At 38.0% G+C, this 12,348-nt stretch overlaps 1 protein-coding gene across 10 annotated transcripts in view; it reads left to right on the top strand.

Moving 5' to 3' along the window:
- CEP70 (centrosomal protein 70) overlaps positions 1-12,348 on the top strand; it is a 140,752-nt gene that overhangs the window by 78,535 nt on the left and 49,869 nt on the right. For 8 of the 10 annotated variants that reach the window (XM_023736011.1, XM_023736013.1, XM_023736010.1 and 5 more), the window contains 4 exons: positions 7,063-7,150; positions 7,240-7,328; positions 7,736-7,807; positions 8,900-8,974. The exons of 1 other annotated variant lie outside the window; for it this stretch is intronic. In XM_023736011.1, coding sequence (XP_023591779.1) covers positions 7,063-7,150; positions 7,240-7,328; positions 7,736-7,807; positions 8,900-8,974 — 324 coding nt within the window. The remainder of the gene's footprint in view (positions 1-7,062; positions 7,151-7,239; positions 7,329-7,735; positions 7,808-8,899; positions 8,975-12,348) is intronic. One more of the 10 variants, XM_023736012.1, reaches the window with a different exon arrangement.

Genomic DNA, 12,348 nt, shown 5'->3' with positions numbered 1-12,348 from the left:
TGGTATGTAATTTTCTTTTCTGTGATGTCTTTACCTGGTTTTGGTGTCACGGTTATGCTGGCCTCATAGAATGAGTGGTAGTATTCCATCCTTCTCTATGCTGTGAAATACCTTTAGTAGTACTGGTGTTAACTCTTCATTGAAAGTTTGGTAGAATTCTCCAGTGATCCTGTCAGGGTCAGGGCTTTTTTTTTGTTGTGAGTTTTTAAATTACTTCTTCAATCTCTTCTTTTGTTAAGTTTTATTTAGTTGTTCTACCTCTGTTTGGGTTAGTTTAGGTTGGTAGTGAGTTTCTAGAAATTTGTCCATTTCCTCGAGGTTTTCCAATTTGTTAGAGTACAGTTTGTCATAGTATTGTGTTATGATTCTTCTAATTTCAGTTGGGTCTGTTGTGATATCACCCATCTCATTTCTTTTACGGGTTATTTGCTTCCTCTTCTGTTTTTCTTTTGTCAGGTTGGCCAATGGTTTATCAATTTTGTTGATCTTTTCAAAGAACCAGCTTTTAGTCTCGTTAACTCTTTCAATTGTTTTTCTATTCTCTATTTCATTTAATACTGCTCTAATCTTATTATTTCCTTTGTTTTGGTGCCCAAGAGCTTCTGGTGCTGGTCTCTTTCTACTTGTTCCAGTTGTTGGGTTAATATTTTGATTTTGGCCTTTTTTTGTTTTTGCACGTATGTGTTTATTGATATAAACTGACCTTTGAGCACTGCTTATGCTGAGTCCGAAAGGTTCTGGTGGAGTGTGTTTTCATTCTCATTTGATTCTATGAATTTCTTTATTCCATCCTTAATTTCTTCTGTAACCCAGTAGTTTTTGAGTTAGGCATTGTTCAGTTTCCATGTGTTTGATTTTCTTTTCCTTGCTTTTTCTGTTACTGATTTCTACCTTTATGGTCAGAAAAGATGCTTTTGTAGTATTTCAATGCTTTGGATTCTGTTAAGGCTTGCTTTATGGCCTAGTATGTGGTCTATTCTGGAGAATGTTCCATGTGCACTGGAAAAGAAACTATACTTAGCTGTGTTGGGTGGAATGTTCGGTATATGTTCATGAGATCAAGTTGGTTGATTGTGGCATTTAGATATTCCGTGTCTTTTATTGAGCTTCTTTCTGGATGTTCTGTCCTTCACTGATAGTGGAGTGTTGAATTCTCCTACTATTATTGTGGAGATGTCTATCTCTCTTTCCAGTGCTGTTAGAGTTTGTTTTATGTATTTTAGAGCCCTGTCTTTGGGTGCGTAAATATTTATTATGGTTATGTCCTCCTGGTGTACTGATCCGTTAATCGTTATATAGTGTCCTTCCTTATCCTTTGTGGTGGATTTTACTTTAAAGTCTATGTTGTCAGAGATTAGTATTGCCACTCCTGCTCTTTTTTGAGTGTTATTTACTTGATATATTTTTTTCCATCCTTTGAGTTTTAGCTTGTTTGTGTCTTTAAGTCTAAGGTGTGTCTCTTGTAGGTAGCATATAGACAGATCATGTTATTTTACCCTATCTGCCACTCTCTGTCTCTTTATTGGTGCATTTAGTCTATTTACATTCAGCCTAATTATTGATAGATATGAGTTTAATGCTGTTGTTTTGATGTCTTTTTTTGTGTGTTGTTTACAGTTTCTTTGTTCTACTTAACTTTATGTGCTGAGTCGTTTATGTTTATGTATTTTCTTTTCATCTTTTTCATTGTTGTTGATTTTGTATTTGTTGAGCCTTTATATTTTTCTAGTTTTTTGTTTTGACTTGTAGGATTGTTAGTTTCCTTTGTGGTTACCTTAACATTTATCCTGTTTTTCTAAGTTTATACCAGTCTTTTATTTCTTTATATTGCCTTGACTTCCTCTCCATATGAAAAATCTATGACTACATTTTTTACTCCCTCTTTTTTGTTTTAATGTTGTCACCTTTTATATATTGCCATCTCTATTTCCCTATTTTCAGTGTTTTAGCTTTGCTTTATTTTTGTGACTTCCCTGTCTTAGTCGATATCTGATTGCTCTGTCCTGTGTTCTAGTCTTGTATTGTTATCTGATGTTATTGATTTTCTAAGTGGAGGACTCCCTTTAGTATTTCTTGTAATTTTGATTTGGTTTTTGCAGATTCCCTAAACTTCTGTTTATCTGGAGATGCCCTAATTTCACCATCATATTTGAGAGACAGTTTTGCTGGTTATATAATTCTTGGATGGCAATTTTTTTCCTTCAAGGCTTTATATATGTTATCTCATTGCCTTCTTGCCTGCATGGTTTCTGCCGAGTAGTCCGAGGTTATTCTTACTGACTCTCCTTGTGGATCACTTTTCGTTTATCCCTAGGTGCTCGTAAAAGTCTCTTTATCTTTGGTTTTGGCAAGTATGATTATAATATGTCTTGGTGACTTTCTTTTGGGATCTACCTTATTTGGAGTACGATGAGCATCTTGGATAGATATCTTCTTATCTTTCATGATAGCAGGGAAGTTTTCTGTACACAAATCCTGAACAATTTTGTCTGTATTTTCTATTATCTCCCCCTGTTCTGGTACTTCAGTCACTCGTAGGTTATTTCTCTGGATAGAGTCCCACATAACTCTTAAGAGTTTCCTCATTTTTTAAAATCTTTTTATCTGATTTTTCCTCAGATAAGTTGGTGTCAAGTGCTTTGTCACAGTCTCACTAATTCTGACTTCTACTGCCTCAATTCTGCTCTTTTGACTTTCTATTGAGTTGTGTAATTCTGAAATTTTGTTGTTAATCTTCTGTATTTCTGATTGCTGTCTCTCTATGGATTCTTGCAGCCTATTAAATTTGTCATTATGCTCTTGAATAACCTTTTTAAGTTCTGCTACTGCTTTGTGTGTTCTTTGGCTTTCTCTGCATTTTGAAGATTTCCTTCCTAATTTCTTGAAGAGTTCTGTATATTAATCTTTTGTATTGTGCTTCTGGTAATTCCAAGAAATTCTCTTCCTCCAGAAAATTTCTTGATTCTTTATTTTGGGAGCTTTCTAAAGCCATCATGGTCTGCCTCTATGTGATTTGATATTGACTGTTGTCTCCAAGCCATCAATAAGTTATTATAATTTTTTTATTTTATACTTACTTACTTTGTCCTAGCTTCTTGCTTTATTTTGTTTTGATATGCCCAAATAGGTTGCTTACATGGTATTTTGATTATTGGCACCTTTGGAACTCTGTCGTTCTGTCACCAGGTAGTTAGATCTGTTGCTAAGTATGTGAGCCAAGGAGTCCATTAAGTTTTCTTGTATGGATTCAGCTTAGGTGTCCAGGTAGTCAGTCACCAAATGTGTGGTGCAAGCTCTCATCTGCAGTCCTAAACAGGCATGGGTGTTTGGTGTAGGCACAGGTATCTGGCTGTAGTAGGGGTCACACCCTGAGGAAGGCAGGGGGCTGATGGCTGCCCCTGAGTGTCTGAAAGGAAAGCATATCCCTGTTTCGTAGAGCGAGTAGATAGGTGAGTTTTGCAGCTGGACTGTGAGCACCCTACACTGTTGGCTCTAAGAACTGGAGTGCACCACTTATTCTTGGACCCCTGTCGCAGGTGGCTACGTGGCGTGGGTGGAGCCACCAGTCCTCATGCCCCTGATGTGGGCAGGTGAGGAGCCTGCTTAATGGGCAGAACAGTGTCAGTCGTCATAATCCTGCCACCTCACAGCTGAAACAGTTGAAGTTAGACTTCAGGTATATACTCTGTTGTACTGTGGTAGTGAGGTCTTAACGCTGTTGAAATGGGCCCACACAAGTCTATGCAGTAGTGAAAGGCATTCAGTGTCTGTGGACCCCTTACGCCTGTGCCTAGGCAAAGGAGCTGTGCCAACCCTGAGGTCCTGGCTTAGGGGAGCTGGCAGCTTATTTTTTCTCTGTTAATTTGTTCTCTCTTCAAGGCTGGGAGAATGGCTCAGGGCGCCTTAAGGTTCCTACTTCCAGCCCAGGGGACTCATCAATCACTGAAGCTGGATGGGAACCAGTGCCCAGTGGGGAGGGGGGAGGTAAATGGGAGAGAGGTGTTTCCCAAATGAGTTTTTTTTTTTTTTTTAATCCCCACGGTAGGCCACAAGCAAGTACTTATCTTTAGCGGCTTGAGTGCTGCTTTTCACTGGTTCTGGATGGCCGAGTAGATTTTTTGCCGCTGGGTCTTTCCTGATGTGGAAGATGCCTCCCTAGCGCCACCGCTGCTTGCCCACCTCACTGTGCACCCTGAGCTGGTCCAGGCTGAAGGGCTGTGGCTCCCGCTGGCTCAGGTCTGGCAACTCCTCGCTGCTTCCGAACCATCTCTCCCTCACCCCACCACTCAGTCTGATTCCTCCACTTTGCCTTTGATGTTCAGGGCTCGTAGATAGTCATATACAATTGATTCAGTTGTTTATTTGGGTCTTTGTTGTAAGAGGGACATAGGAAGCATTTGACTACTCTGCCATATTGGCCCTGCCTCCTGCTTCACTCTCTTGCATGTGGAAATCTAGTCTTCCCAGTACCATTTATTAAAGAGACTATATAGATGTGTGGGTTTATTTCTGGACTCTCAGTTCTATTCTACTGAGTATGCAATTGCTTTTTAAATTAGTTGAGAGAAGAAGGAAGGAAGGAGAAAAAATGCTTTTATAGTGTGTTTTATCATCACATAATTACCTGTGCTCTTTGGTTTTTTTCCTGTGGATTCAGATTTCTGTCTGGAATCACAGGCTTCTAGCCTGAACAACTACCTTTTGCATTTTTTGTAAGGTGGGTCTGCTACTAAAAAATTCTTTCAGTTTTTGTTTTTCTAGGAAAATATTTTACCTTCAATTTTGAAAGATAGCTTTGTCGGCTGTTGGATTCTTGGTTGACACTTTCTTTTTTTTTTTTTTTTTTGAGTACTTTGAATATGTTATCCCATGCCCCCTTCTGCCATTGTTTCTTCTGAGAAGTCAACTGTTAATCATCGGGTTTCCATTGTAAGTGACAAGTCATTTTCATTTGTTGCTTTCAAGATTTTCTCATTGTCTTTGACTTTTAGCATTTTTACTATGATGTGTCTGTTTGTGAATCTCTTTGTGTTTATCCTACTTGGAGTTTGTTGAATTCCTGGATGTGTAGGTTATTGTTTTTCGATAAATTTGGGAAGTTTTCTGCTATTCCTTTGAATAATTTTTCTGCTCCATTTTCTCTCTTCTTGCCTTCTAGTATTTTATGTGTATGTTAGTACACTTATTAATGTTCCTTTGTTGAACATACTTATAGTGGCTACTTTGAAGTCTTTGTCAAATTCAATATCTGACCTCTCTCACACGCAGGTTCTGTTGTCTGCTTCTTTTCTGGTGTATGAGTCCTACCTTTCCATTTCCTTGCAAGCTTATAAATTTTTTTTTAGAAACTGGATGTTTTAAATAATATATTGTATCACCTCTGGGGACTTCTCCCTCCCCCTTCCTCCACGGCTTGTTATTATTTGCTTATTTATTTACTTAGTAACTGGCTGGAATTATTTAGTGGTGGAGTCTATTTCCTCCCAACAGTTTTAAGCATCTGATGTTGCTCCTCAAGGAGATGCAGCTTTGGATATTCCCACAGTCACCCTGGGATGATAATGGTACATCTATAGGGCTCTCTTCCTCTTCTTTCCTGACCACATTTGTTAAACTCCACTAAATGCTGGCTGGTTGTTTTGTTTCAACAATTTCCTGGGGCATAAATTGTTCTACAAATGAATCCAATAGTATTGTGGCTCCTTTCAAGGAATAGTTTCTGAGGGCAGTGTTCTGACCCCAGGAGGATTTCTCCCAGCTGTCTTATTCCCTGATTCTCTCCTGTAAACTGGGTGGCCTACAATCTAGGCTGTCTCTTCATTAAATCCAGGAATCTCTTTCCAGTTGTCTTTCACCACAACCTCCACTGTTCTTGAGAGCGCCCTTAGGCTTGAACTTCTTCATGCTCTGTTGCAAATGAGGGCAGTTCCTTTGAGAAGAGATTTGCATCTATCTGTTTTATGGCCTACTTCTCCCCTGAAGCAAAATCCCTGAGCCAGGGCTCTGGAGCTGTGGATAGGGTCAATGACAAACTTCACTCTGAGTGACACTCCTACTATAGGAGCTGAGCACTAGGTGGAGAGGGATTGGGAAGCAGCCTAGCAGCCTGAGGCCCTCATTGTCTGCCTCCCTTGGTATAAAACTACCACCTCATGAGCCATGGCAAGGGTAGTTGGGGCCCCCATGTTGTCAACACTCCATGCCCAAGATCAAACCTCTGTCCATGAATAGATGTTGGGCAGAAGAAGGAGCTCCCACCTCTCAGCAGCACTTGCTTAAGACTTAACCTCAGAAATAGGTAACTGGGGATAGAATAAGGAGTGCTTAAGTTCTGCGTCTCTTGGGAAGAAAACCCTCCAACTGGGAAGCTGGTGGGAGAGGGATCCTGGTGTTTTCGATTGGGTCCGTCTGGAGTGAGTCTCACTCTTGCTAAGCTGGGAAGGGGCAAGGAAGGAGCAATCTTGGTTCAAATACCACTGACTTTTATCTTTCTTATTCAGTTTTTATAGATTTCCGTAAATAAATGTTTCTTCATTTGCTGTTTATCTTTAGGGCCATTTCTAAAGGCTTTACATTTAAATGGTGGCCTTTTTATTTTTTCACTAGGGGCCAGGTCAGTGGAGCTCTTCAAGCTGCCGTTTTGGAACTAAACAGCTTTTTAAATATAACAGTCTTATTGAGATATAATTCACATATCATAAAATTCACCTTCTTAAAGTGTACAATTTAGTGGGTTTAATTTATTCACAGAGTTGTGCCACCATCACCACAATCAATTTTAGAACATTTTCATCACCCCAGGTAGAAGCCCTGCACCCATTAGCAGTCATTCCTCATTTTCTCCCTATGCCTTCATCCCCCAGTCTAAACTACTCCTAATCTACTTTCTGCCTCTATGGATTTGCCTGTTCTGGATATTTTATATAAATGGAATCATACCTATGACTGCTTCTTTCACATAGTGTAATGTTTTCAAGGTTTGTGTTTTATCGTTGTAAGATTTTTTTTTTCCTTTGAAGATAGATTTTTCATAAGAAGTATACTGCATGTATCTTTTTATAGACCGTGTAAAGAAGGTAAAAGTCAGTCAGAAGAAGAAAAAGACTGCATAAGTCTGGATGCCTCACCAAGTTATAAAGGCCTTCTAATGGTATGGGAACTGCATGACTAAAAAATACTCTCTTATAAAGTAGTAACTCCTAGGAAAGTTAACTGTTTTTTCTATGAAATCCATTGCAGTCATTACAAAATCAACTCCAGGAATCAAAAGCCAGGATTGATGTACTTTTAAGTGAAAAGCTGAACCTCCAAAAAGATTTGGAAACCAGGTGCAAGTAACTTAAGTAATTTTTCTTTATCCTTTTAAAAGTAATCACATACTGGAATTTGGAATGTTAAGTGGATCATTGTAGCCCCTTTACTGTTAAATTAATCTTGAGAATCTCATGCTCAAATACTCAATTTAGTCAGTTGTCTTCTGTGATATATGGTGGAAGAAACAAGAACACATAAGTAGGCAAGGGAAGTGAGGAAATAGGTGTCCACGTTGAGGAAGATGGAACTAGGTGGGAACTCAGAGTAAGTTCAGTCTTTTACCAACAGTTTTCTCATTCCCAAACTATTTTAGAATGTCTTCTTGTTTAATCTAATCCCTGTGGTATAGGAGGAGAGGTAAAGTAATAAGTTGCCACACAACAGAAAAGTTTATTTATATACAGCTGTCTTCGTTTCCTAGGGCTGCCATGACAAAATACCACAAAGCAGGTGGCTTTAAAGAACAGAAATATATTGTCTCACAGTTCTGGAGGTGAGGAGTCCAAATTCAGGGCATTGGCCAGTCTGTCAACTCTAGGGGAAGATCCTACCTTTTCAAGTCTATGATAGCCCCAAGCTTTTCTTAACATTCCTTGGTTTGTAGATGTATGTTCACATGGCATCTTCCCTCTGTGTGACTCTATGTCACTGTCTGTTCTCCCTTTTATAAGACCCCACTCCGAAGGGATTAGGACCCATCCTGCTGTTGTATGACTTCATTAACTTAACTGACAACATCTTTAAAAAAAGAACCTATTTCCAAACAAGGTCACATTCACAGATACAGGAGTTAGGACTTCAGCATATCTTTTTGGAGAACACAATTCAATCTATAGCCACAGAAGGATGACCTTCTACATGTTGTGAGTAATAAGGAATGGACGTTGTCAAGGCTTTATTTATCATTCAACAAATATTTGTTGAATACCTGTTATAATTTAGGTACTGTCCTAAGCTCTTCGATGAAACAGTGATCAAAACAAACTCCTTGTTCTCATGAAGCTTATACTTTAGTGGGGACAGGACTGGTACTGACATTATAATCCATCTATATATACTCTGCCACACAATAATATGTAAATTCCTGGTTATATAAATATGTAGTAAAAGTTTTAAAACATGCATGGGCATAATGAACACTGACATCAGGATAGTGCCTGCCTGGTATGGGAGGGAGAAGAATGACATTAATGAGGGACACATGAGTTTTAAGTACATTTGTAATGTTTTAAGTTTAAAAAAATATTTGAAGGAAATGTGTTAATGTTAAAATTTGATAAAGCTAGAGGGTAGATAGACTAGTATTTGTTTTAGTATTCTCTATTCTATCTGTATGTTTGAAATATTTTACTATAAAAACAAGTAATAGATTAACAACAACAAAACTGAATAAAGTTTTGAACAAGGAATATACAGAAGAAATCCAGATGGCCAGTAAATACCTTCACTGGTGGTTATGAAATATTTGAAGAATTTTAATAATATTTCTGACAAGTAACAAGGTATGCTATATTATTTATTATTAAATGTCTTTATAGTTTTATTCAGTAAATTGAATGCATTCATCGTGATTTATTTTCTACAGGCCCACACAGCATGAATTAAGACTTTATAAACAACAAGTGAAGAACCTGGAGAAAGCCCTTAAGAAAAACATCAAGTAATTATATTTTACCAAAGTTACGCCATTGTTAGGGTGTTTTATTGTATTGTCTGTCATCTTACCTCATGCTGCCTTGTAGTAGCTTTGGTTTAGAATTATTAGGCTGATGGAGGAAATGACACTAAAAAGGGGATATTTCTGTCTCCACAGTTTTAAAGAAGTGTCCACTGTATTGGATGAAGCTGTATGTTCATCTTAAATGAGAACAAGAGAAAGATAGTTGCCTGATGTAATAAAGGGCAAAGAATTTAGCTAGAAAATTATCTTTGGAAGTCATGGAGGAGTTCAAGTGTCATTGAAGTTAGGAGTGATAAACCCCAAATTTTTGTTGATGATGGTCATGACGTGAATAATATAGAGCCTCATCACATTTTAAAACTAGAAGTACCAGGATGAATGGAATGAGGCATTTCTATCCACCGCTTATACCTTTCCTGACTTAAAAAAGCAAGTGCTCAGAGGCATTTCAAAAAGTTAATCCTCAAATAGTGATGATGTTATCTGAAGGTTATTTATATGTACTCTGATTTAAGGGAATGGGAGTTGAAGAAGTAGTTTGAGGAACATTGAGATGAAATATTTTGAAAACTTTATGAGTTAGTTAATATAGTTAAATGTATTAGATCAGTTGTATTTGTAAATGTTGATTCAGCTTTCAGTGACTATGTTTCCTCCCTCCTTTGACAAAACATACCACAGTGAAATGAAAGTACTATGGGCATCCAGAAATTACATATTAAGTTAAATTGAGAACCAAATGTTAGCAGGGAAGGAAGAAAGTTTAAAAAAAAAAGAAAAGGAGGGTTTGGAACTGATACATACATTCATTGTTTATTTCGCTCCTTCTATATGCTTGGTGTTCTGAGCACCGGAGTTACAGTGGTAAACTGAATAGAAAGATCCCCTGCCCTCATGGAGATTACATGAGGGGAGAAGGAAAATGAAAAAATAAATATAGTAGCCCTCTCTTATCCTCGATTTCGCTTTCCATGATTTCGGTTACCTGTGGTCATCTGCGGTTCCAGAAGGTTAAATGAGTACGTAGCATGATGAAGTCTCATGCCATCTCACTCTGTCATTCACATAACTTTTATCACAGTGTATTGTTATAATTGTTCTATTTTATTATTGTTGTTAACCTCTTCCTATGCCTAATTTATAAATTAAACTTTGTCATAGATATGTATGTATAGGACAAATCACAGTATATGTAGTGTTCAGTACTATCTGCAGTTTCAAGCATCCACAGGAGGTCTTGGAACGTATCCTCTGCAGATAAGGGGGCCTACTGTAAGACAGTTTCAATATACTGTAAGTACTAAGAGGTAATGGTGGTTCAGTGGCAGAATTCTTGCCTTCCATGTGAGAGACCAAGTTTGATTCTTAGCCAGTGTGCTTCACGTGTGGCCACCACATGTACTGTCATCAGTGGCTCACACGTTGCCTTGATGCAGAAAAGATTTCAGCAGAGCTTCCAGACTAAGATAGACTAGTATGAAAGACCTGGAAATCTACCTTCAAAAATCAGCCAGTTACAACAGAACATTGTCTGGTCCACAGTTGATCATGAGGACTGGGCAGTGTTGCGTTCCAGGGGCCAACTAGACGGCAGCTAACAACACAAGTACTAAACATAAAATAGTGGGAGCATTATCACTGTTGCTGTTTAAAATTAGGATTCAGAATCAATTCCTGCTATATTTCTTGGCTGAATTTTGAAGAAATAATTTGTTTTAGATATTTAAATTTGGAACTTTAAAAATCTAATTCTTCCTAATTTTTTTATTTTTAGTTAGGAAATTTTCAGTATCTATACATGGAAACAATTTTGAAAGTGTTAGGTAACTTGTCCACATCACAGAAGTAGCACATGGAAGGACTTGGATAAAAATCAGATCTTTAGCCAGTCATTCTGACTCCAAAGCTCATACTCTTAACCACTACCCTAATAATTAGAGCCCAAAACAAACACCTAATATAAAAAAAAAATTTTCAAGGTAAACTTTGAAAAAAATTTTTTTTTGTAGTACTATTAATGTTGAGGAAATAATTAAGAATAAAATCTCCCATCAACCCAGCAAATCCTCTCCACAAATGTAGAAAAGAGTAAAAGGGTTGTATTATTGACTAAACATTAAACCAGACTATGATGCATATTATGAGCAATCTTCTAAAGAAGTTGCAAAGACAGCAATCTTACCGTTTCATGCAGGCAGGCAGATACAGTCTGTTACATACATGCTAATTGTCTTTCTCCAAAGAAAAAATAAAACTTCTGGTATATCTCTAACAAACAGAAAGTTACAATTTGAAGTCAGGCATATAAACAAAACTCCTACTGAGACAGGGAGGGAGACACAGCACCATTCTCCTTGATGGAGCCATTTGAAAGAGATGGCTCCAGGGTCTCCAGGAAGATATTCCTGGGTTGTAAAACTGACAAGAGACTTATTGGGGTTTTGAAAAGATTTACATATGTCTCAAAGAGACAGAAAGGATTTATGATTACAAGTTTTCTAAAGGAAAAGCTGAAAGAAAAGGAAGGAGAGATGTTTATTTCCCTTTTGGCACCAAGGAAAATTCTTTATTATTTTATTTTATTTTTTTGTATTTACTCTTTTTTTTTTATTGTTTTAGTTTAAGTGAAAATTTACAATTCAAGTCAGTCTCTCATACAAAAATTTATACATACACTGTTATGTGACCTCAGTTGCTCTCCCTATACTGTGACAGCACACTCTTCATTTCCACCCCTGATTTCCCGTGTCCATTCAACCAGCTCCTAACCCTCTCTGCCTTCTCATCTCACCTCTGGACAGAAGCTGCCCATTTAGTCTCATATATCTACTTGAGCTAAGAAGCACACTCTTCACGAGTATCATTTTATGTCCCACAGTCTAGTCCAATCTTTGTCTGAAGAGTTGGCCTAGGGAATTGTTTTAGTTCTGGGTTGACATAGAGTCCAGGGGCCATGCTTTCTGGAGTTCCTCCAGTCTCAGTCAGACCATTAAGTCTGGTCTTTTTGCTAGAATTTGAGTTCTGCACTCCACCTTTCTCCTGCTCTATCAGGGACTCTCTGTTGTTGTCCCTGTCAGGGCGGTCATTGGTAGTAGCCTGGCACCATTTAGTTCTTCTGGTCTCAGGCTTGGAGTCTCTGGTTTATGTGGCCCTTTCTGTCTCTTGGGCTAATACTTTCCTCATGTTCTTGGTATTCTTCATTCTGGGACCAAGTGATGCATCTTAGATGGCTGCTTGCTAGCTTTTAAGACCCTAGACGCCACTCACCAAAGTAGGATGCAGAACATTTTCTTAATAAACTTTGTTATGCCAGTTGACCTAGATGTCCCCTGAAACCATGGTCCCCAGACCTC

The sequence above is a fragment of the Trichechus manatus genome, unplaced genomic scaffold (genome assembly GCF_000243295.1).
Source record: "Trichechus manatus latirostris isolate Lorelei unplaced genomic scaffold, TriManLat1.0 scaffold00084, whole genome shotgun sequence".
NCBI classification, from domain to species: domain Eukaryota; kingdom Metazoa; phylum Chordata; class Mammalia; order Sirenia; family Trichechidae; genus Trichechus; species Trichechus manatus.
Note: the sequence above shows the minus strand (reverse complement) of the source record. Positions and strands in the feature narration are given on the sequence as shown.